The following is a 27,165-nucleotide window of genomic DNA, read 5'->3' on the forward strand; positions in this document are numbered from 1 at the left end:
TCGCAAATCGTTCGCATTGAATAAGACATCGTTCGGTCGTTCGCAATAGATACGAACGCAATAGCGAATAAATACGGAAGAAGAAACGATCGCAATTACGATCATAAGTAACGATTATCGTTCCATGGAAATGAGTGAACGTTTTCAGGTCTTTCGCAATAGCGGTCGTTTGAGATCGTTAATCGTTAACGATTATGCTAACGATAATCGTCCGGTGGAATAGGGCCCTAAGGCAGCACAAATATACTGCGGTGCACCAATACACTGGGACCCATGCAACTTTACTTACACCTCTAGGTAGAAACCAGGACACTTATTAAGTTTAGTCAACCATGAGAACGTTATCCACAGCGCGGGGCACTCAGCTCAGCATAAACAGTGGCACAAGTGGTGGCAGATGGCAACACTACCTGTGTGGAGCCAGGGTGTTGAAGAGTTATGGTGCGTTCACACAGAGAGATTTATCTGACAGATTTTTGAAGCCAAAGCCAGGAATGGATTTGAATAGAGGAGAAATCTCAGTCTTTCCTTTATGACCTGTTCTCAGTTTGTACTCTGTTCCATCCCCCTCCTCCGCCATTTGGACCTCACACTCCTCAACTAGCCCTCTCACTCCTGGCCAAACAACCTGGCAGCTGACCTGCTGCACTTTTTGAAGCATCTGCACCCCACAGTTGGGAATTACAGTACTTACAGGTTTACTCTGGAGAATTTTATTTATTTAATTTTTTCAAATCAACTGCCACTTTACAGATATTTTTTCTCTTACGTACTTATTATTTGCTGTATGCCGTGCAGGAAGTGGTGTATTCTTCATCAGAACTACTGTGCGGCATTAGGCTATGTTCACACTTTGTAAGAGACCGGCCGTTCCGTCACCCAGCCAGTCTCTGCTAAGATCATCCCAGCCAGTACTTAAGTACCGGCCGTATGATCTTTATGGCCGTAGTGTTCTGATGGGGGCACATCAGCGCGCCCGCATCAGAACTCCCCATAGGACACAATGAAGCAAGCGGCCGGAGCCACTCGCTTCATTGTGTGAACTGACAGGGTTTCCTACGGCTGCAATTTACTGAATTGCGGCCGCAGAAAACGGACATGTCAGTTCTTTGCGGCCCCGTGCAGGATCCTGGCCGGAGCGTATACGATGTGTATACGCTGTGGCCAGGATGCCATAAAGGAATAGGCAATGTTCCAAGCTGCATAAAGTACGGCTGTTGTTGTACTTTTACGTAGTGTGAACATAGCCTAAGAAGGCAATGTAGGAGTGGGGAAGATTAGTTTTTTTTTTCTATAAATGGCAATATCAGAAAAAAACTACCGCTTTTAACCCTTTTAGGATTGAGCCTGAACCTTAAAGTGACTGTACCACCAGGCCCAGGCTGAAGCACTGGAGACGGCCGACCCCCCCTTAGTGGGAAGAAACCCCCGCCCCTCCATGACATGACTCCATTAGAATCAATAGAGGGGCTAGGGTTTCCTCCCACTAAGGATGGGTCGGCCCGCCTCCAGTGCTTCAGCCTGGGCCTGGTGGTACAGTCACTTTAAAGGGTTTATCCAGCACTACAAAAACACTGCCACTTTCTTCCAGAGACAGCACTGTTCTTGTGTCCAGCTTGGGCGGGGTTTTGCTGCTCAGTTTCATTGAAATGAATGGAGCTTAATTGCAAACCGCACCTGAACTGGAGACAAGAGTTGTGTTGTCTCTGAAAGAAAGTGGCCATGTTTTTGTAGCACTGGATAAGCCCTTTAAAGCTGACAAGTAGAGGTGAGCAAATTTACAGGAAAAACTAAGCAAATCTCCTTATCAGCAAATCAGCTTATGAGCTTGCTTCCTTTGAAGTCTGTACCGCTCCTCTCCGGATGCCTGGAAAAGCTGAATCCAGTCCTGGGAAATACCAGGGGCGGCGCTGTATGGAGCGGCACGGACTTCAAAGGCAGCTGACTGATCAGCTGACTGCCGAGCTAACAAACCAATTCACTTTTACTGTTTTTACTATAAATTTGCTCATTTCTACTAGCAAGGGAAGAAATGCACAACAGAGTGAAATAAATATGAAAATAATCAAAGCTTTATTAAATAATCCATAACAACAATATATCCTGTAAGGAATAGTAAAACATTCATATAAAAACACATTAGAGTCCGCACAAACACAAGTAAGGACGTGTGTGCAGCAGCAGTAGTAGTAGTAGTACATGTAGTAGTAGTAGTACACGTAGTAGTACACATAGTAGTAGTAGTACACGTAGTAGTAGAAGTACACATAGTAGTAGTAGTAGAAGTACACATAGTAGTAGTAGTAGTAGTACACGTAGTAGTAGTAGAAGTACACATAGTAGTAGTAGTACACGTAGTAGTACACGTAGTAGTAGTACACGTAGTAGTAGTAGAAGTACACGTAGTAGTAGAAGTACACATAGTAGTAGTAGTACACGTAGTAGTAGTAGTAGTACACGTAGTAGTAGAAGTACACATAGTAGTAAAAGTACACGTAGTAGTAGAAGTACACATAGTAGTAGTAGTACACGTAGTAGTAGTAGTACATGTCGTAGTAGTACACGTAGTAGTACACATAGTAGTAGTAGTAGTAGTACACGTAGTAGTAGTAGTACACGTAGTAGTAGTAGTAGTAGTAGAAGTACACATAGTAGTAGTAGTAGTACACATAGTAGTAGTAGTAGTACACGTAGTAGTAGTACACGTAGTAGTAGTAGAAGTACACGTAGTAGTAGTAGTACACATAGTAGTAGTACACATAGTAGTAGTAGTAGTACACGTAGTAGTAGTAGAAGTACACATAGTAGTAGTACACGTAGTAGTAGTAGAAGTACACGTAGTAGTAGTACACGTAGTAGTAGTAGTACACGTAGTAGTAGTAGTACACGTAGTAGTAGTAGAAGTATACGTAGTAGTAGTACACGTTGTAGTAGTAGTAGTACACGTAGTAGTAGTAGAAGTACACATAGTAGTAGTAGTAGTACACGTAGTAGTAGAAGTACACATAGTAGTAGTAGTAGTACACGTAGTAGTAGAAGTACACGTAGTAGTAGTACACGTAGTAGTAGTAGTACACGTAGTAGTAGTAGAAGTACACATAGTAGTAGTAGTAGTACATGTAGTAGTAGAAGTACACATAGTAGTAGTAGTAGTACACGTAGTAGTAGTACACGTAGTAGTAGTAGTACACGTAGTAGTAGTAGTACACGTAGTAGTACACGTAGTAGTAGTACACGTAGTAGTAGTAGAAGTACACGTAGTAGTAGTAGTAGTACACGTAGTAGTAGTACACGTAGAAGTACACATAGTAGTAGTAGTAGTAGTAGTAGTAGTAGTACACGTAGTAGTAATAGAAGTACACATAGAAGTAGTAGTACACGTAGTAGTAGTAGAAGTACACGTAGTAGTAGTACACGTAGTAGTAGTAGTACACGTAGTAGTAGTAGTACACGTAGTAGTAGTAGAAGTACACATAGTAGTAGTAGTAGTACACGTAGTAGTAGTAGTAGTAGTAGTACACGTAGTAGTAGTACACGTAGTAGTAGTAGTACACGTAGTAGTAGTAGAAGTACACATAGTAGTAGTAGTAGTAGTACACGTAGTAGTAGAAGTACACATAGTAGTAGTAGTACACGTAGTAGTAGTACACGTAGTAGTAGTAGTACACGTAGTAGTACACGTAGTAGTAGTACACGTAGTAGTAGTAGAAGTACACATAGTAGTAGTAGTAGTAGTAGTAGTAGTAGTACACGTAGTAGTAGTACACGTAGTAGAAGTACACATAGTAGTAGTAGTAGTAGTAGTACACGTAGTAGTAATAGAAGTACACATAGTAGTAGTAGTACACGTAGTAGTACACGTAGTAGTAGTACACGTAGTAGTAGAAGTACACGTAGTAGTAGTACACGTAGTAGTAGTAGTAGCAGCACACGTAGTAGTAGTAGTAGTAGTAGCAGCACACATAGTAGTAGTAGTACACGTAGTAGTAGTAGTAGTAGCAGCACACGTAGTAGTAGTACACGTAGTAGTACACGTAGTAGTAGTAGTAGTAGCAGCACACGTAGTAGTAGTAGTACACGTAGTAGTAGTAGCAGCAGCAGCACACGTAGTAGTAGTACACGTAGTAGTAGTACACGTAGTAGTACACATAGTAGTAGTAGTAGTACACATAGTAGTAGTAGTAGTACACGTAGTAGTAGTAGTAGTAGTACACGTAGTAGTAGTACACGTAGTAGTAGTAGTGCTAGATTGTCACAGTCTGGTCACAGTCCTCACAGTGGCTGAGAGAGTCTCCATAGAATTTCCTAAATTTCCAGTGAAGGGAGGGTTAGACTTTTTAAAGTCTTCCTTAGCCAGGTATTGGGGAGAGCTGAACAGTCACATGACCATGGCATCTAAGTGATTTCTGGGTAGCCGTCACCTCATTAGGATCCCAGCAACATGGCTGCTGGGTACCTATGGGTTTCTATGGCTGCGATGGGTCTAATGCAGGCCCCTAGGTTTTCTATGTATATGTGCCCACCCCAAACAAATAGGTTACCTGTCAGTTGTATGCTGTCAGACATAACTCACTACACTTTCATGGTTGGACAGAGTATTATATGAGCAATTGTACAATTGATGTCAATCTCCACTTGTAAGTAAAAAATAAATAAATTACAAACTATAATCCAACCCCCCACCCCCCAAAAAAACAAAAAACAAAACAATTTCTGGGTTGTCTACTGCCTTGGCTCAGTCTTAGTTCCCCTAAGACTAGTACCCTAGAGACTTTGGGTTACCCCGCATCAGCCTAAAGTCAACCTGTGTTTTCATGTTCACCAATCGTACTATCCTTGTGGATAAATTTGACGTGAGATGTTTGGCCTTATCCTTACACATAACCCCAAACTACCATCTGCCCAGACACCGCACAGGGTCAACTACAAGTACCATCATCTTTTTTTCATCTCAAAAAGCGTGAGAAGTCACTGGTGAAACCCACACAACTTTGTGACAACTGAGACACAGACCGTGACTGGTGTAAGAGCTACAAGCCTTCGACATCCCACTGACGTTCCTCCATTGTGCCATCTGTCCAGATTGCCCCATGTTGACATACAGCGCTTTTTTATGTCTTTTTGCCCGATTTGTTTTAAAATCGAGGATGTTCAGGAAGAACGTAATCTGAAAATTGTAGCCAAACATTTAATTTTGTTGCATTGTAACAAAAAATATAAATAATCAGAATTTGATGAACACAGATGTTGCATTGGGCCCCAGGAGCGTCATACAAAAGTAATATATCTTTCAATTTCTCCATTCCACCAAATTATAGCAAAACCAGCCACTTGTAGTATTGTTCTTCTGGTGCAACCTTAGCAGAAAATCTCAGCAGACAATCAGAACCATGTGTTCCCTATAGTTAGTGCCCACCTTAGGTCCTTCACATAATCATAGAGTTATGGGTGGCATAATAAAGGCACTATGCAGGGTCAGCTCCGGGTGTATCTAAAACCCTAATAATAATAATTTCTTGTATATTATCTGTTATGTGGCTGTTATTATGTAGAATACTATGGTTAGTTTTATATAGTCATTGTGGCTGGCACTGTTAGGCTATGTTCCCACTTCGGGAACATATCGGGCAATGGTGCCTGCCTTGTTATATAGATGGCTGTTAATATCATATGATCATATATAACGTGACAGCCACTAATAAGGATCATAGATCATGTATAACGTGACGGACACTAATAAGGATAATAATCATATGTAACGTGACGGGCGCTAATAAGGATCATAATCATGTATAACATGACGGCCACTAATAAGGATCATGATCATATATAATGTGATGCAGGGCCGGATTAAGGTTGGTGGAGGCCCCGGGCGACAACCCCCCCCCCCCCCCCCAATAAATAAACTATGCCACGATCTATACAGATGGCAGCTTACTGTAGGCGACTTAGCACAGGCCCTCCTTGCTCCTGGCTGTATTGCTTTGCATCCTCCTCTGTTGCGCACGTGATGGTCACTAGAGGCTGCAGTGCAGAGGAAGATGCCAGATCCTAGAGACAGGGGCTCAGTATCAGAGTGTATTCCCACATTGTGTTTGTGTTAATAACGCAATGTGAGAACACAACACTTTGCTCTGTTGCCAACCAATCTACTAGGGTTCCTGCTGGTGGGGGCCCCTAAGTGGTGGAGGCCCCGGGGCACATGCCCCTGATGCCCTCCCTTTAATCCGGCCCTGATGTGACGGCCACTAATAAGGATCATGATGATCTATAACGTGACGGCCACTAATAAGGATCATGATGATCTATAACGTGACGGCTGCTAATAAGGATCATAATCATATATAACGTGACTGCCGCTAATAAGGATCATATATAACGTGACGACCACTAATAAGGTTCATGATCATATATAACATGACGGCCGCTAATAAGGATCATGATTATATATAACGTGACGGCCGCTAATAAGGATCATAATCACATATAACGTGACGGCCACTAATAAGGATCATAATCACATATAACGTGACGGCTGCTAATAAGGTTCATGTTCATATATAACATGACGGCCACTAATAAGGATCATAATCCTATGTATAATATGATGGCCGCTAATAATGATCATAGATCACATATAACGTGACCACCACTAATAAGGTTCATGATCATATATAACATGACGGCCGCTAATAAGGATCATAATCCTATGTATAATATGATGGCCGCTAATAAGGATCATAATGATATATACAACGTGACGGACGCTAATAAGGATCATAATCCTATGTATAATATGATGGCCGCTAATAATGATCATAGATCACATATAACTTGACGGACGCTAATAGGGATCATAATGATATATACAACGTGACGGCCGCTAATAAGGATCATACTCATAGATACAACATGACGGCCATGGCCTTTGCCCGTTATGTTCATGGAGTGGGAACCCAGCCAAACAGTCCTTCCTCTTGGTTTTCTCTTTTCCTTATTGGTTAGCACCTGTCAGGTTTATGTTTCACACTTCACAGCTTATCAGCAAAAAACGTTGCATAGTAGTAAAGTAAACAGTGCAATAATCATTAACTTCTGTCCCATCTATTGCTGGCTTTCGGCCTGATCAGGTTATACTTGCTTTCTGTGCAGCTACCTGACAAAAGTAAAACTTCCTTCATATAACGTTACTTCCTGTTCCACTTCCTTCGTGGGATTGTTGTCCATTACAATCATAGATTCGGTTCCTGAGTGGAGGACCCCTTTCTGTGATTTGTATATGAAACAGAAGTGTAATACCAAACATAACCAGGGGTGGCACTGTTTTTTTAGTCATGTTTTTTCTAAGTGATGGTCACAATATACCAATCAGTGATTCTAATCGAGTAATATAACAATCATCATCTACACTGTTAGAGGAACATATAATGCCCATGATATCATATCATACAGACAGTGACGTACATATATTACATATATAATTAACAAAATCAATAAAAATCAATGTAACCTAAGTGCAGTATAATAGCAGATCTCACTCCTATCATGTAACAAAGCAATTTATTGTATACACAGGACAGGTAACGTGATAGAGAGGTGATAGGGGTGAGATCTGCTATTATATTGCACTTAGGTTACATTGATTTTATTGATTGTTATATATGAGTATCACCTGATTTGCATCACTGATTGATATATTGTGAGCGTCACTCTTGTGTGTGCATATATATATATATATATATATATATATATATATATATATATACTTTTGCTGTGGACACATATATATAATTGAAAATGTCACATAGTAACAGTTGTGGCATTTAGATTAGTGGGCAACCAATAGCACTGGAGTGACCTTGAAATGGGGAAAAGCGGTTGCCTATCGTATGTTTTTTAACTATATGGAATCTAATGAGTTAATGGAAGCCAAGTGTAATCAAGGGTTATCAAGCATTAGAAAAACATGGCCACTTTCTTCCAGAAACAGCACCACTCTTGTCTCCAGGTCAGGTGTGATTTAACATTAAGCTCCATTCACTTCAATGGAACTGAGCTGCACAACCTGCACCCAAACTGGAGGCAAAAGTGGTGCTGTCTCTGCAAGTGGCCATACTTTCCTAATGCTGGATAACCCCTTTAAAGTCCAATATATGGCACCTATGGACCTGTTTCACATTTGCATCAGGATATTTTCTGGTACCTGGAGAAATAAAATGGGTCACTGACCACAACATTAAAGGAGTCTTAACATACAAATGTCCTTCTCCTCGAAAAGTCTTCCCAAACTTTTATCAAGTCAATCTCCCTATAATGGTGAACCAAGACAACATGACAAAACGTGTCGGGATCATAATCGATCTTTTCCCCGTTAAACACGTTCCTTGGCGGTTGTGTTGGTAAAATATTCAGTTTGTACAAACAAATCCCGACAAAAACGTCTTCAATGCCAAAGACCAAGAGGTCTTGTGCCACTTTATAGATCTTCCGAGCCATATCTGCTGAGAGCACGTAAGCTGGACCCGATGGGTAGGGTGGGTACGCGTTCGCAGGATACACTTCCTCAGATAAATACCATTTACTGTCCTTGCTCCGCATGGGTCCTGTATTGTACACAATAAGCCCAGTTAAATAATTCCTTCGAGGTGGAAGTTCTGGTCGGAGAAGTTTGTGGACTAGATAGTTGACATTGAGGAACACATCATTGTCCACCTTCATTACATAAGAGGTGTTAGGGCAGAATTTTGCTACCCACTCCATTCCCATTAAAGTTTTCAAGGTTAGATTATTGTAAGTATCCAGGAAGTCCTGCTGAACAATGTCCCCATAAATGGCACTTTCCTCCTCGAGAAGCCGTTGTATGGCACCGGTCATAATGGGAGAGACGCCAACCAAGAAGATCCTCACAACGTCAACGTCTCCATAGTTGGTAACATTTCCCCAAGTTGTCCGTATGGTGTCTCTTCCTTGCACATCATGATTCTGTCCCATCACCAGGAGAACTAGAAATGGGCTCCTCCCTTGACATTTCTTTGGTTGGTTTATTAAAAACCTGTAAGGATATGGATAAGGCAATGCCTGGGAGTGATGTGCGCGAGGGGAAGAAGAGTTCAAGATAACGATAGGCCTGGCAAAGGATTGAACGAGGTTAAATAGGAACCAATCCCATGTGTCCAAGACGACATTGCCTCCATCAAACATAGTAAACAGGGTGAGAAATGTAACACTTATAAGACAGAGTCTAAAGCCTTTCCAAAGGTTCAGTCTTCTTCTCATGATGCCCCCTAGAAAACAAAAACAAAAAAAAAACACGTTAAGCGGCCATATATATATTTATAGCTCTCAGCCCCATTTTTTCCTAATACACAGTCATACTCGGCTCTAAATGGACAACGATGGTGGTGGGGGTGGGGGTTGAGGTCAAGTAAGGCAACTCTGGTCGTAACCTAATCTTTCTATTCTCTGACATTTGCCATTCAGAAAGAGTCAGAAGTCCCCCCCCCCCCCCCCTTCCCATGGGCATTACACGGCCAGCTAGCCCTGCCAAAATCAGTAAGTATCTTATCTTCATACCTAGTTTTCCATGCTTGGCGGAAAGGTCACACCACAAACCACATGAGATATAAAAAGTCTAATGTCTTATAGAAGAAGTCTGGGCTGGGCTTTTCTTAACAGCATTTAGTGACACGCTTTACAGTAAGTCTCATAGACATAGATGACAATAGACAGACTCTGTCCCCTTGAGATGAATGTGAAACATCACTGAGCGCGCTCTGTGACCTGTGAAGAGGTCATTCCACAGGGAGCTGCTACTGTCTCCTCTATCTACTGGTGTCACATGACGCTGCAATGCTGTACAGATCGCTTTACAGCAGCCTCCTCTTATCTCAGGATTATTTTATAATATGGATAGAAAAATGGAAAATTAGAAAAAAATGTCTACAAAAAAATCTTTAAAAATATTTTAACATAAAAACATTATGTCAGGACTAGACCTTTGAGGAGCTGGGTACGCTTTGAGGCCGGGTTCACACTCAGTAAGACAGTGGCCATTTTGTGACATGGCCGTGCCACAGAACGGCCGATGTCAGTGAAGTCCATGTTGGCCGGTACAATAGTACCGGCAAGATGAACTTTATTTTTTTTGGAATGCGTCCGGATGTGCACTTTACATTGTCTGCACTGTCAGTTTTGTGTGGACGCTATTCATTGAATAGCGGCCGCACAAAACTGACATGTCCATAGGACACTATGTTATTTTAGTTTTCAATAAATAGCGGCCGATGTTGCAATGGCCGTTATTTATTGAAAATTTACGTTGTGTGAACTTAGCCCAAGGGTGTGCTTACACAGAGAGGGTTATCTGACAGATTTTTGAAGCCAAAACCAAGAACAGACTATAAACAGAGAACGGGTCATAAAGGAAAGACTGAGATTTTTTTTTCTTTTCAAATCCATTTGTGGCTTTGGCTTAAAAAATCTGTCACATAATCTGTCTGTGTAAAGGCACCCTTACAGAGTAGCTGCCAGTCAGGATCCCTTCTGCTGCAGGTCATTTGCATTGAAGCCAAGAGATGGTCCGATCAGCTCTGGGACAGTCTCCTGGCTTCCTATAAGTTTGTTCTCAGGGCTTCATTAAGGTGCTGGTTATTTCGATATATACCCAACTCAGCGTTCTTATATATCAGTCTGCTGCCTGTCCTGACCTTCTAGCCTGACTTTGACTCTGCTCTTGGTTTTGTGATTCAGTACCTCTGCTACCTGTCAGCGTATGACTCGGACTGTTGGACTTATTGTGTTCCTGTCTGTCTTGTGTTGCCTTATGCACCACCTATTCAGTGTAGGGAACGTCACCAAGTCACCTGCTGCTATCTAGGGCACTGTGTGAGATAAACAGGGTGGGGCGCCTTCTCCCTATTCCTGTTTGTCCTGATGGTTCATGACACATTTAAATAATAAGTCATTTTCTCATGACACATTCCCTTCAACAAAGGTTTTGGTATTGACTGGGACCTTGTAGCTTCTTATTTGTGCTTCTTCTTGTTTGTATCACTAATAATGGGGTATTGTTACTTGTGCTATGACTACTACCCAGTATATTGTTCTTGTATATCACTACTACCCAGTATATTGTTCTTGTACTATCACTACTACCCAGTATATTGTTCTTGTACTATCACTAATAGCCAGTATATTATTATTGTACTATCACTACTACCCAGTATATTGTTCCTGGTCTATCACTACTACCCAGTATATTGTTCTTGTACTATCACTACTACCCAGTATATTGTTCTTGTACTATCACTACTACCCAGTATATTCTTCTTGTACTATCACTACTACCCAGTATATTGTTCTTGTATATCACTACTACCCAGTATATTGTTCCGTGTACTATCACTACTACCCAGTATATTGTTCCTTGTACTATCACTACTACCCAGTATATTGTTCTTGTACTATCACTACTACCCAGTATATTGTTCTTGTACTATCACTACTACCCAGTATATTGTTCCTTGTACTATCACTACTACCCAGTATATTGTTCTTGTACTATCACTACTACCCAGTATATTGTTCTTGTACTATCACTAATAGCCAGTATATTATTCTTGTACTATCACTACTACCCAGTATATTGTTCTTGTACTATCACTACTACCCAGTATATTGTTCTTGTATATCACTACTACCCAGTATATTGTTCCGTGTACTATCACTACTACCCAGTATATTGTTCCTTGTACTATCACTACTACCCAGTATATTGTTCTTGTACTATCACTACTACCCAGTATATTGTTCTTGTACTATCACTACTACCCAGTATATTGTTCCTTGTACTATCACTACTACCCAGTATATTGTTCTTGTACTATCACTACTACCCAGTATATTGTTCTTGTACTATCACTAATAGCCAGTATATTATTCTTGTACTATCACTACTACCCAGTATATTGTTCTTGTATATCACTACTACCCAGTATATTGTTCCTTGTACTATCACTACTACCCAGTATATTGTTCTTGTACTATCACTACTACCCAGTATATTGTTCCTTGTACTATCACTACTACCCAGTATATTGTTCTTGTACTATCACTACTACCCAGTATATTGTTCTTGTACTATCACTACTACCCAGTATATTGTTCCTTGTACTATCACTACTACCCAGTATATTGTTCCTGGTCTATCACTACTACCCAGTATATTGTTCTTGTACTATCACTACTACCCAGTATATTGTTATTGTACTATCACTACTACCCAGTATATTGTTCCTGGTCTATCACTACTGCCCAGTATATTGTTCTTGTACTATCACTACTACCCAGTATATTGTTATTGTACTATCACTACTACCCAGTATATTGTTCCTTGTACTATCACTACTACCCAGTATATTGTTCCTTGTACTATCACTACTACCCAGTATATTGTTCTTGTACTATCACTACTACCCAGTATATTGTTCCTTGTACTATCACTACTACCCAGTATATTGTTCCTTGTACTATCACTACTACCCAGTATATTGTTCCTGGTCTATCACTACTACCCAGTATATTGTTCCTTGTACTATCACTACTACCCAGTATATTGTTCTTGTACTATCACTACTACCCAGTATATTGTTATTGTACTATCACTACTACCCAGTATATTGTTCCTTGTACTATCACTACTACCCAGTATATTGTTCCTTGTACTATCACTACTACCCAGTATATTGTTCCTTGTACTATCACTACTACCCAGTATATTGTTCTTGTACTATCACTACTACCCAGTATATTGTTATTGTACTATCACTACTACCCAGTATATTGTTCTTGTACTATCACTACTACCCAGTATATTGTTCCTTCCCATTTGATGAGGGATCATTATGTTCCATTGGTAATCGCTGGGGCCTAGTTATCATGAGTGACTATTTGTCTACCCTATCCAAACCTATAGAGCTGGCCACTCTATGGAAGAAGATACAATACAAATAATATCTGTATACCAGCCTTGTACAACAGGGGGGTGTGGGGCATTTTGGGCATAAAAGATGGGATGTATCTGTGCCGAGGAGAAGCATAGTTATGCTCAGCCAATCGCGGCTGAGCAGCTGATGACGCGCTGGAGGGGGGGGGCGGCATGAGGGAGGGCTGGAGCGGTCCGGCTGGCCTCCTGAAGATGACGTGTTCGACCCAAGATGGCTGCCGGGGTCGACAGTGATTCTGTTAGTATACGGCATCACACTTCCGGGGTGGGGGGAACACTGGGAAGGGGGCCATTCACTTAAATAACACACATTACAAAGTTGTATAACTTTTGTGTGTTATTTAGTGAATAAATGTTGAACACCGCACTACCCCTTTAAGCGGCCAGCTGATGCGTCCCTGGCTGAAGTCTAGACATGAAATTAAAAGCTCCTGGTGATGGTATTGTATATAGCAAACAAGCAATGTCAGCACTCGTTCGCTCCTTGTTCTTCTCTGCAGCCCCTAGTGCATGCGGCGGCAGCAAACGGGTAACTGCATGGGAGGTGCAGGGGGGCTGCTCAGGTGATCGCTAGATCGTCCGGGCAGCCCATAGAGGACAGTGGTGGTCTGCTGCCGCCGCTCCTATTCCGCAGGGAGAAGGCAGCAGATCACTGCTATCACAGGCGTTTGTCTTTCAACCTGATCAAAGACAAACGACAGCATCGATCAGCCGACATCGTTTATATCGACTGATCGTTACCTTCTATTACACGGGATGGTTATCGGCCATAACGGTCTATATCGGCCATTAATCGTTCCGTGTAATAGGCCCCTAACTTTGCGTTCGTTTACGTTGTCTACTCCTGTAACATATATCGTACTATTTTTCCTATTATCACTTTGTATAGTAAATAAACTTTGTTGGATCTTAGTTTGGAGCCTCCTTTAAATACATATCCGAATCCCCCCCCCTTCCCATGGGCATTACACGGCGAGCTAGCCCTGCCAAAATCAGTAAGTATCTTATCTTTATACCTAGTTTTCCATGCTTGGCGGTAAGGTCACACCACAAACCACATGAGATATAAAAAGTCTAATGTCTTATAGAAGAAGTCTGGGCTGGGCTTTTCTTAACAGCATTTAGTGACATGCTTTACAGTAAGTCTCATGGACATAGATGACAATAGACAGACTCTGTCCCCTTGAGATGAATGTGAAACATCACTGAGCGCGCTCTGTGACCTGTGAAGAGGTCATTCCACAGGGAGCTGCTATTGTCTCCTCTATCTAGGGCACTGTGTGAGATAAGCAGGGTGGGGCGCCTTCTCCCTATTCCTGTTTGTCCTGATGGTTCATGACACATTATTTAAATAATAAGTCATTTTCTCATGACACATTCCCTTCAACAAAGGTTTTGGTATTGACTGGGACCTTGTACCTTCTTATTTGTGCTTGTGTGCTTGTTTGTATTACTAATACCCCGTATATTGTTCCTTGTGCTATGACTAATATCCAGTATATTGTTCTTGTATATCACCACTACCCAGTATATTGTTCATTGTACTATCACTAATACCCAGTATATTGTTTATTATACTATCACTACTACCCAGTATATTGTTCATTGTACTACCACTACTACCCAGTATATTGTTCATTGTTCTATCACTACTACCCAGTATATTGTTCCTTGTACTATCACTAATAGCCAGTATATTATTCTTGTACTATCACTACTACCCAGTATATTGTTCCTGGTCTATCACTACTACCCAGTATATTGTTCCTTGTACTATCACTACTACCCAGTATATTGTTCCTGGTCTATCACTACTACCCAGTATATTGTTCCTTGTACTATCACTACTACCCAGTATATTGTTCTTGTACTATCACTACTACCCAGTATATTGTTCCTTGTACTATCACTACTACCCAGTATATTGTTCCTTGTACTATCACTACTACCCAGTATATTGTTATTGTACAATCACTACTACCCAGTATATTGTTCCTTGTACTATCACTACTACCCAGTATATTGTTCCTTGTACTATCACTACTACCCAGTATATTATTCTTGTACTATCACTACTACCCAGTATATTGTTCCTGGTCTATCACTACTACCCAGTATATTGTTCCTTGTACTATCATCACTACTACCCAGTATATTGTTCCTTGTACTATCACTACTACCCAGTATATTGTTCCTTGTACTATCACTACTACCCAGTATATTGTTCTTGTACTATCACTACTACCCAGTATATTGTTATTGTACTATCACTACTACCCAGTATATTGTTCCTTGTACTATCACTACTACCCAGTATATTATTCTTATACTATCACTACTACCCAGTATATTGTTATTGTACTATCACTACTACCCAGTATATTGTTCCTTGTACTATCACTACTACCCAGTATATTGTTCCTTGTACTATCACTACTACCCAGTATATTGTTCCTTGTACTATCACTACTACCCAGTATATTATTCTTGTACTATCACTACTACCCAGTATATTGTTCTTGTACTATCACTACTACCCAGTATATTGTTCCTTGTACTATCACTACTACCCAGTATATTGTTCCTTGTACTATCACTACTACCCAGTATATTGTTCTTGTACTATCACTACTACCCAGTATATTGTTCCTGGTCTATCACTACTACCCAGTATATTGTTCTTGTACTATCACTACTACCCAGTATATTGTTATTGTACTATCACTACTACCCAGTATATTGTTCCTTGTACTATCACTACTACCCAGTATATTATTCTTATACTATCACTACTACCCAGTATATTGTTATTGTACTATCACTACTACCCAGTATATTGTTCCTTGTACTATCACTACTACCCAGTATATTGTTCTTGTACAATCACTACTACCCAGTATATTGTTCCTTGTACTATCACTACTACCCAGTATATTGTTCCTTGTACTATCACTACTACCCAGTATATTATTCTTGTACTATCACTACTACCCAGTATATCGTTCCTGGTCTATCACTACTACCCAGTATATTGTTCTTGTATATCACCACTACCCAGTATATTGTTCTTGTATATCACCACTACCCAGTATATTGTTCCTTGTACTATCACTACTACCCAGTATATTGTTCTTGTACAATCACTACTACCCAGTATATTGTTCCTTGTACTATCACTACTACCCAGTATATTGTTCTTGTACTATCACTACTACCCAGTATATTGTTCTTGTTCCATCACTACTACCCAGTATATTGTTCTTGTACTATCACTACTACCCAGTATATTGTTCTTGTTCCATCACTACTACCCAGTATATTGTTCTTGTACTATCACCACTACCCAGTATATTGTTCTTGTACTATCACTACTACCCAGTATATTGTTCCTTGTACTATCACTACTACCCAGTATATTGTTCCTTGTACTATCACTACTACCCAGTATATTGTTCCTTGTACAATCACTACTACCCAGTATATTGTTCCTTGTACTATCACTACTACCCAGCATATTGCTCCTTCCCATTTGATGAGGGATCATTATGTTCCATTGGTAATCGCTGGGGCCTAGTTATCATGAGTGACTATTTGTCTACCCTATCCAAACCTATAGAGCTGGCCATTCTATGGAAGAAGATACAATACAAATAATATCTGTATACCAGCCTTGTACAACAGGGGGGTGTGGGGAATTTTGGGCATAAAAGATGGGATGTATCTGTGCCGAGGAGAAGCATAGTTATGCTCAGCCAATCGCGGCTGAGCAGCTGATGACGCGCTGGAGGGGGGGCGGCATGAGGGAGGGCTGGAGCGGTCCGGCTGGCCTCCTGAAGATGACGTGTTCGACCCAAGATGGCGTCCGGGGTCGACAGTGATTCCGTTAGTATACGGCATCACACTTCCGGGGTGGGGGGAACACAGGGAAGGGGGCCATTCACTTAAATAACACACATTACAAAGTTGTATAACTTTTTAATGTGTGTTATTTAGTGAATAAATGTTGAACACCGCACTACCCCTTTAAGCGGCCAGCTGATGCTTCCCTGGCTGAAGTCTAGACATGAAGTTAAAAGCTCCTGGTGATGGTATTGTATATAGCAAACAAGCAATGTCAGCACTCGTTCGCTCCTCGTTCCTCTCTGCTGCCCCTAGTGCATGCGGCGGCAGCAAACGGGTAACTGCATGGGAGGTGCAGGGGGGCTGCCCAGGTGATCGCTAGATCGTCCGGGCAGCCCATAGAGGACAGTGGTGGTCTGCTGCCGCCGCTCCTATTCCGCAGGGAGAAGGCAGCAGATCGCTGCTATCACAGGCGTTAGTCTTTCAACCTGATCAAAGACAAACGACAACATCGATCAGCCGACATCATTTATATCGACTGATCGTTACCTTCTATTACATGGGATGGTTATCGGCCATAACGGTCTATATCGGCCGATAATCGCTCCGTGTAATAGGCCCCTAACTTTGCATTCGTTAACGTTGTCTACTCCTGTAACATATATCGTACTATTTTTCCTATTATCACTTTGTATAGTAAATAAACTTTGTTGGATCTTAGTTTGGAGCCTCCTTTAAATACATATCTAAATACATATTATTGGCAAAACAGTATGAGCTGTTGAGCTTTAGTAGGTCAGCCGTAGATGTCAAGAGGCTTCTGGGTGCCGCTGATTTATGGGCCCGGTCACAGCTGCGACTCTTGCTATGGCTATAGGCCATTAAAGGGGTATTCCGCCAATCTCCTCTTCTACCTTTCAAAGTCCTCTGTTGTTACTCATTGCTCCCTCCTGAGTTTTTAGAACGCTCTCCCACCCTTTTCGGTGGCTCTGTTTGTTCGTTCCAAACTTCCAGCACTATAGTCAAGGTGTCACCAGCCGGGAAACTATAACTCCTGGCACGTTGCGAGCCTCATCGCTAGAAATATAAACTAATAAAAAATGGCACTTTCCACAGCATCCTCCTTCATGACAGCACCTATAGAGGGAAGGATGCAGACATCCACGCTAGTAGATACCAGAGCCCGTTCTTACCGGGCTCAGGATAGATCGGGGCCTCCTTCCATACCGCACCATCTTCCCCCCTATGTTACAGATGGTATCTGGCCCCTATTTTCCCCATGCTGGGCAGTGGAGACGTGACCGGAAGTGACGTCTCGCTGGAGTCTTCCGGGACACAACTATGGAGGCAGGATCCGGAATCCCCCAGCAAACAGCTCCTCTCCGTGGCAGGCGCGTGACGAGCTGTCTGGGGAGGCAGTAGTGGCGGCCAGGCTCCTGTTTTCCCTGCGCAGTGCAGACGCGGGGCTCCGGTGGACACGGCCATTGTGCTCTACATTACTGGAAGTGACATCTCACCGGCGTCTTCCGGGTCCCGGCCTGCGCGCGTGGGGATCACAGCCATTTTAAAAAGCCTGCACAAAGGACGCAGTGCTCTCTCCACAGAGGATCCTGGTCCATCATCTGTGAGTTGGGTGACACCCTACAGTCACACTACTATGCCTGCTTATAGTTCAAAAAGTCCTCCTGGGCCGAGAAAGCAGACACCTCTCCTGACCAGATATGCTGAGCAGCCACATGGTCAATAACTACATGGTCATGGTTAATACCTTCATACGGCACTACCGACTAGACATATCGGCAAACCAAGACTGCGCGTTTGGCAGAAGGGTCCTGCAGGCAGTCGCCCCTTCCTGAAGACTACTAATTTGGTAGGTCTCCAATCATGGTGCTGTCATGAAAGAGAGTGCTGTGGAAATACATATTTACTCTTACCAGTAATTCACTTTCCACGAATCCTTCATAACATTGGGTCGGGGCACCTTCTCTAATCATTTGGAATCACTGAGGGGGTGCCTGGGGAGGGGCCTTTTAAACTTGTCTGTGTCCTATCCCTACAGAGGTGAAGGGAGCATCCTCCAAACATGGTGCTGACATGAAGGATTCGTTGAAAATGAATTAGCGGTAAGAGTAATTATGTATTTTTCAACGTCTGCGCTGTTAAGATATTACAAACAGTATGGGCACTACGATCATGTAATAATAATGGGAGCAGTGGTGTAGCTACCATAGAGGCAGGATAGACAGTTGCTATGGGGCCCAGGCAGGAGGGGGACCCCGGGGAAGAAGGTAAGGGCCTGTGTGTCCTTCTGCTTAACCCCTCTTGTACTGCAGTTTGTAAGTGACCCAGTGTTTACTTACATGCTGCAACACAAAAAAGGGTTTACAAGCAGAAGACAAGGAGCTCTGCACTGATAATCCCTGACCTCTGTTCTCCAACTGGGGCATCAAGTAGGAAAATGTGCAGAGTTCCCTGCAGAGGTCAGGGGTTATCAGTGCACAGGCAGTAAAGCAGATTTAACCTTGTCTTCTGAACATTGGGGCACTTACACACTGCAGTACATAAGGGGTTAAGTAGAAGGTAGTCTGCTCCTGCACCAATGTATTTATCTATAAAGGTTTCTAATGGGCCCTTATAGGTAAAAACAGTGGACTGTAATAGCAAGAAGCCATTGGCTCTCTGCTCTGCCAGTCGCTCTTGTGGCTTTCAGCTCCTTTTGGGATTAAATAATGCGCGAAGCCCAGGAAAGGCATAGACTGTGTGATTATAGTATATAACAAAGAGCAATTATTATTAATTATAATAATTTTGAACAGAATATCCCTTTAGGATTATTAGTTTAACCCATTAGCTGCAAATTGTGGTGCACACAGGTCCTCAGTCAATTACAGTAGAAGTGTAGACATTTGATATACGGTTGTGCACACCCTGTAGCTAACTTTACCCCTGGCTTATCTGACTTACTATTTTTGGCCCCCATTGATTTACTCTCTGTACGTCACTGGGCTGCTATCCTTAGAAGTGTGTGACTTGTGACCTTCGCCTTAGACATCTTTGACTTAGTTTCCTGGCTTGTCTTTACAAGTTTTTTTTTTTTTTATGACAGCGACACTTTAAGGGAATTTGTCATCAGAACATGACTTATTGTTTAAAGTTTTTATGCTAAACATATTTTTTAAGAATTTTTGGTGATTTTTTTTACTATCTATATTATAAAATAATAAATTGAGATCTTGCAGTTTTCATTGTCACTGCTGGGGCTAAAATTTAGCTGAGACTTCCTGTTGTGTCTGTGGTGATAAGAGGAGGCTGCTGTAAAGTGATCTGTACAGCATTGCAGCGTCATGTGACACCAGTAGATAGAGGAGACAATAGAAGCTCCCTGTGGAAGGACCTCTTCACAGATCCCAGAAAGTGCTCAGTATTGTTTCACATTCATCCCAAGGAGACAGAGCCTGTCTATTGTCTTCTATGTCCATGAGGCCTGGCAAGATGGTAGCCCCCATAACAATGTACAAGAACGTGGAAACCAGGAGGAAGCAAGCGCCAACCTAACAGGTTGGCGATTGCTTTCTCCTTAATATCAGGCCGTGTAATAGGGCCATAACTCAGAACCAACCAGGTGTCCACTGCAGTGGGCAGTGGATGTGTTGGCTCCATGGACGTAAATGACTCTCTGCTTTGAGGTAAACAAGCCTTATGAAGGTTTATATTTTGGTGTCTCATCTGCAGTATAAAATACATGTTAACTATATTCTGCAGTTCAGTTCCGTTACAGTAATAAAATATATATATATATATATACATACATACATACATACATATGTATGGGCTGGGTTTACACACAGTGTTGTCACAGAACGGCCGGTGCTGCAGTACTAGCCGGATGAACTTCATTTCTTTAGAATTGGAATGCGGGCACATAGGGGTGTACATTCGGGTGCGCCTGCATTACAATTACCCATAGCACACAAAGAGTACGGTCGGAGCTGCACTTTACCTTGTCTGCTCTGTCAGTCTTGTGTGGCCGCTATTCAATGAATAGCAGCTGCACAAAACTGACATGTCAGTTTTTTGTGCGGCCACATGGAATCCTGGCTGGAGTGTTTACATAGTGTATACACTCCGGCCGGGATTCCATTACAATCAATGCACTGTATATTTTCATTTAATAATGGCCGGTGTTAAAAATACATTGTGTAAACTTAGCCATATACTGTGTATATATATATTGTAGACATGTCACTGGAGATGTGTTCGAGGGGGTGTACATCTCACCTAGGCTGATGCATAGTGTGAGATGGTGAGTCCAGGAGGGATCTCTTGCTCAGCAGTGTTATGCTGCTGAGTTATTATTTATTTTTACCGGGCCTGGATTTACATGGAATGGCAGGTAGGTTTTGGTAGTGGGATCTGCCATTCCCTCCCCCTCGATCCAGTATGGGTTTTGGGATCAGGTGAGCTCTGATCCCAATCAGCCTGAGATCCCAATCAGTGTGCTCAGTGTGCTCAGTGTGCAGGGGTGCTCTTAGCCAGGAGGAAACAGCCAGTGTGTTTGGTGGAAGCTGCGAATGCAGCCATGGCTGGAGCAAATATACACCCAGTGGCGTAGCTACAGGGGTCGCAACGGTCGCCATGGCGACCGGGCCCCTAGCTACAGGGGGCCCGCTGGCCTCCCTCGCTACTTCCTGCCTCTCTGTTCTCCCAAATTAGCTGTGATAATGGCGATTTGGGAGAACTGCTTTGTGATCCTGGAGGCAGCCTAACCTGCAGTGTGGGGTCCTGATTCCTCCCCATCACTTGTTTCCTGCTCCTCTCTGCTGTCCCCGTGCAGGGAGGAGGGGGAGGGGCGAGAGAGCATGGTCTGGCACCAGGAAGAAGAGGAGGGAGGAGGAGGGAGGCCGGGAGCTGCTGAGAAAGTGAAGTTTCCTCACAGAAAGTAAGTGTGTGTGTGTGTGTGTGTGTGTGTGTCTGGCTGCCTGTCTGTCTGTGGATGTAAATATGCAGTGTGCAAGTGTATGTGTATAAAGTGTTTCTGTATGTAATGTGCTCAGTATGTGTGTATATGATGTATGTGTATATGAGGTATGTGTATGCATGTACAGTGTGTATATGAGGTATGTGTATGCATGTACAGTGTGTATATGATGTATGTGTATGCATGTACAGTGTGTATATGATGTATGTGTATGCATGTACAGTGTGTATATGATGTATGTGTATGCATGTACAGTGTGTATATGATGTATGTGTGTGCATGTACAGTGTGTGTATATGATGTGTGTGTATATGATGTATGTGTATGCATGTACAGTGTGTGTATATGATGTATGTGTATGCATGTACAGTGTGTGTATATGATGTATGTGTATGCATGTACAGTGTGTGTATATGATGTATGTGTATGCATGTACAGTGTGTGTATATGATGTATGTGTATGCATGTACAGTGTGTATATGATGTATGTGTATGCATGTACAGTGTGTGTATATGATGTATGTGTATGCATGTACAGTGTGTGTATATGATGTATGTGTATGTATGTACAGTGTGTGTATATGATGTATGTGTATGTATGTACAGTGTGTGTATATGATGTATGTGTATGCATGTACAGTGTGTGTATATGATGTATGTGTATGCATGTACAGTGTGTGTATATGATGTATGTGTATGCATGTACAGTGTGTGTATATGATGTATGTGTATGCATGTACAGTGTGTGTGTATATGATGTATGTGTATGCATGTACAGTGTGTGTGTATATGATGTATGTATATGCATGTACAGTGTGTGTGTATATATGATGTATGTGTATGCATGCACAGTGTGTGTGTATGATGTATGTGTATGCATGCACAGTGTGTGTGTATGATGTATGTGTATGCATGTACAGTGTGTGTATGATGTATGTGTATGCATGTACAGTGTGTGTGTGTATATGATGTATGTGTATGCATGTTGGGGCTGGGTTCACACTACGTATATTTCAGGCAGTATTTGGTCCTCAATCAGGTTCACTACAGCCGCTCCACAGCTGTCACAATCACATACCAGTCCATAAAGAAACACATATAAACACACACATATACATATCACCTACACACATACTGTACATGCATACACCATACATAAGAAACATACAATACTTTTCAAATGGTCAAATCTTCATGATTAGCAAATTCCAGCAGCACATACAGATGTACATTAGTAATAACCTCCATGTATATCCCCCAGTGCATACCCCACTGCTTCAGAGAACATCTATTCCTCCAAGTTCAGTCTTTGACATCTCAGACGTTGTTCACAGAGGTGAGATGATCCATGATACATGTGCAACGTTTCAAGCCCTGACAAAGAGAACGTTTTCCCTTGAAACGTTGCACATGTATCATGGATCATCTCACCTCTGTGAACAACGTCTGAGATGTCAAAGACTGAACTTGGAGGAATAGATGTTCTCTGAAGCAGTGGGGTATGCACTGGGGTTATTACTAATGTACATCTGTATGTGCTGCTGGTGTGGGGGGGGGGGCCCGGGGGGGGCCCAAGCTAAAATTTTGCACCAGGGCCCATCAGCCTGAAGCCACGCCCCTGTATACACCCTGCGGTATCCAGGCGAAAGACGCTGTGTTATTGTATCAGATAGGTGAGAAGACCTGTTAGTAAGCGCCCAGACGGGCAAGACCTTTTTGTTTGGTTTTTGTTCTTAAAAGCACGGTGTTGCTGTATTTCTGTTTGCTGGACTGTTTATGCTGCAAATAAACACCAAGCTCCTGTTTCATAAGTCCAAGTCTGCTGTGAACTGTGTCCAAACACACCATCCCCCGGGAAGATCCCTACCATTGGTGCTGCGGAGCGGGCAAAACGGTTGCTAGGGGCAACGGTGTGCATCAACTAGGCTACAGCTACTTATGTCCTGGGTGAGGGCTGCTGCTTCACTCCAAAAACCGTCAAGCAACATGGAGGAGATGATGAAGCAGTTAATGCAAGTGAGTTTGCAACAGCAGCAGGCTAATATGCAGCAACAACAGGCTCTGACAGACGCTAACCTGCGCCATGAACAGGCATTGGCCGCACACCAGCAGGCTAATATGCAGCAACAACAGGCTCTCACAGACGCTAACCTACGCCATGAACAGGCATTGGCCGCACACCAGCAGGCTAATAGGCAGCAACAACAGGCTCTGACAGACGCTAACTTACGCCATGAACAGGCATTGGCCGCACACCAGCAGGCTAATAGGCAACAACAACAGGCTCAGGCAGATGCTAATCTGTGCCATGAACAAGCGATGGCTCAACAACAGAGACTTATTGAGCACCTGATAGCAAAACAAGAGGCGTCTGCAGGTGCTAATCCCCAGCTGGTGGCAGCAGCCGCGCCAGAGACTTTGTCTGTAAGAAGAGCTGTGCAGCGTGCGCTGCAAAAGATGACTGCTGATGACGATATTGAGGCCTACTTAACTGTCTTTGAGCGTGTGGCTGAGCGAGAGAAGTTACCCTCCACTGAGTGGGCAGAAGTGATTGCTCCCTATTTAACAGGCGAACCTCAAAAGGCCTACTGTGACCTCAGTGAGCAAGAGGTCAAGGACTATCCTCGGCTAAGAGCAGAGATACTTGCCCGACTAGGAGTTACTGCTGCTGTCCGTGCCCGGAGGGTCCGTAACTGGAGCTACAGTCTGGACAAATCAGCGAGGTCCCAGATGTACGACCTGATCCATTTGGCAAGAAAATGGTTGGAGCCAGACACTTCTACTCCTGCACAGATCCTAGAGAGGGCCGTGATGGACCGCTACCTCCGCACACTCCCTGCCGATCTGCAACGCTTGGTGGGACAAGGCGACCCTAAGAGTGCCGACGAACTTGTCAACCTTGTGGAGAGGTTCCAGGCGACTGAGGACTACCTCCGTGATGTTCCTGCAGCACCTTCACCTCCCCGGAGTGCCAGACCTGTGCCTTCAGCTGGTAAGAGACTTCCATCTATTGGGGGAGTGTGGAGGGGTGCTGATAGAGGGAAGAGCGCTAAGGAGGCGTCTCAGGGGCAAAAGACTGGTGGTGGTCCCCGGTGGCTAAGTGGCCCTAAAAAGGACTCCCTGCCAAGGAGACCAGGCCCTATCCAGTGCTGGAGATGCCATGAGACGGGACATATGTCTGCCCATTGCCCTCTTACCACTGAGCCCATGGAGTGTGACGCTAGCCGGCGTCAGTCGCTATTTGCGGAACCGTCTTTTGTTGTGGTCACTGGACTAGAGACTGAACCGCAAGTCTGCAACATTACGGTCAATAACTTCCCTGTTAAGGCGTTGCTGGACTCAGGAAGCCTTGTCACCCTGGTGCATGCCAGTCTGGTGACTGGGGACTTTGTGCCAGAAAGACATATGAGCGTGGTGTGCATACATGGCGATACAAAGGTTTACCCTATAGTACTGGCTAATGTCGGGACTGAACTAGGCGCTGTACAGTATGAAGTGGGTGTGGTTAAAAACCTTATGCATAATGTGATATTGGGGCGTGATTTTCCATTGTTCTGGGCTCTATGGGGAAAACAACAATCCCCTGAAAGAAGTGAGGAGACCCCTAAGTCTATTGCATTACCCACGGTCAATGATAAAAATGTACAGGATGAAAATGATGCTTTTCCTTTGCAGGTCCTGGCTGGTGAGGAAGAGGCTCCTCCCACTGCGCAGAATGTTCCAGACTTAGAGGTGTCTAGGGATAATTTTGGTACTGCACAATTACAGGACCCCACTCTCAAAAACGCGAGAGAGCAGGTCACTGTTATGAATGGGGTACCTCAGGAACCAGAAGCTGAGAGAAAGTTTCCACATTTTTCTATGGCTAATGATCTCTACTATAGAGTCACTAAGATTAATGATGAGGTTGTGGAACAGCTTCTGGTGCCTAAGTCGTACCGGCGTCAGGTACTCGACATGGCCCATAATCATGTCCTTGGAGGCCACTTGGGGACGGATAAAACGCAGGAGAGAGTCCTCCAGAGGTTTTATTGGCCTGCGATTTATGCTGACATAAAAAAATACTGTGAGTCGTGCCCCACATGTCAGCTTAGCGCCCCAGTGTCGCATTTCCGCAGTCCTTTGGTCCCACTCCCCATCATAGAGGTACCTTTTGACCGGATCGCAATGGACTTGGTGGGCCCCATTGTAAAGTCGGCTAGGGGACACCAGTACATTCTAGTTGTATTAGACTACGCGACCCACTATCCTGAGGCTGTACCCCTAAGAAACACTGCTTCTAAAACAATTGCACGGGAATTGTTTTATATGTTTTCCAGGGTGGGGATCCCCAAGGAGATCTTGACTGACCAAGGTACCCCATTTATGTCAAAAGTGATGAAAGAGCTATGCAAACTGTTTAAAATCTCCCATCTACGTCCCTCTGTATATAATCCCCAGACAGACGGGTTAGTGGAGAGGTTTAGTAAAACCCTGAAACATATGTTAAAAAAAGTGGTGGAAAAGGATGGTCGGGATTGGGATCACTTACTACCTTACCTGATGTTTTCTATTAGGGAAGTGCCCCAAGCTTCCACAGGGTTCTCTCCCTTCGAATTAGTCTATGGTCGTCACCCTAGGGGTTTATTGGATATAGCGAAAGAGACATGGGAAAGTGAGTCCACCCCATACAAGAGTGTTATAGAGCATGTAGCACAAATGCAGGACCGTATAGCCACTGTAATGCCCCTAGTAAGGGAACACCTCCAGAGGGCGCAAGAGGGCCAAAGCAGAATTTACAATCGTTCTGCGAGAATCAGGACATTCAGCCCAGGTGACCGGGTACTCATACTTGTTCCCACGGTAGAAAGTAAATTCTTAGCCAAGTGGCAAGGTCCCTATGAAATTGTAGAGAAGGTCAGTGAGGTCAACTACAAGGTACACCAACCAGGTAGAAGGAAGCCTTTCCAAGTTTATCACATAAACTTGATCAAGCCCTGGAAAGACAGGGAATCCTTGGTGGCGACAAATCCTGTTGGTCATCTGTCACCACCAATCCCTCCGGTCAGGATTGGTGACACCCTATCAGTGTCCCAGAAGCAGGAAGCTAAGGAGTTCCTGCAGAAAAATAAAGACAAGTTTTCTGACCTCCCAGGGCGTACGCATCTCATTAGTCATCATATTGAAACTGAGCCTAGAAGCAGAGTAAACCTCAAGCCCTATAGGATACCAGAAGCACGGAGGGAGGCGGTATCATCCGAGGTAAAACGTATGCTTGACCTAGGAGTCATTGAGGTGTCCCAGAGCGAGTGGTCCAGCCCGATTGTGTTAATCCCAAAGCCCAATGGAACTTGGAGGTTCTGTA

General features: G+C 43.2%; 1 protein-coding gene across 5 annotated transcripts in view; it reads right to left on the reverse strand.

Annotated features, from left to right (window-relative positions):
- Window positions 1-7,352: 7,352 nt before the first annotated feature.
- The window catches only part of LOC138768696 (beta-1,3-galactosyltransferase 2-like), a 37,720-nt gene continuing 17,907 nt past the window's right edge, over window positions 7,353-27,165 (reverse strand). For all 5 annotated transcript variants that reach the window (XM_069946652.1, XM_069946664.1, XM_069946662.1 and 2 more), the window contains exon 2: window positions 7,353-9,284. In XM_069946652.1, coding sequence (XP_069802753.1) covers window positions 8,248-9,284 — 1,037 coding nt within the window. In that variant the 3' untranslated portion in view covers window positions 7,353-8,247. The remainder of the gene's footprint in view (window positions 9,285-27,165) is intronic.

The sequence above is a fragment of the Dendropsophus ebraccatus genome, chromosome 1, assembly GCF_027789765.1.
Source record: "Dendropsophus ebraccatus isolate aDenEbr1 chromosome 1, aDenEbr1.pat, whole genome shotgun sequence".
NCBI classification, from domain to species: Eukaryota; Metazoa; Chordata; class Amphibia; order Anura; family Hylidae; genus Dendropsophus; species Dendropsophus ebraccatus.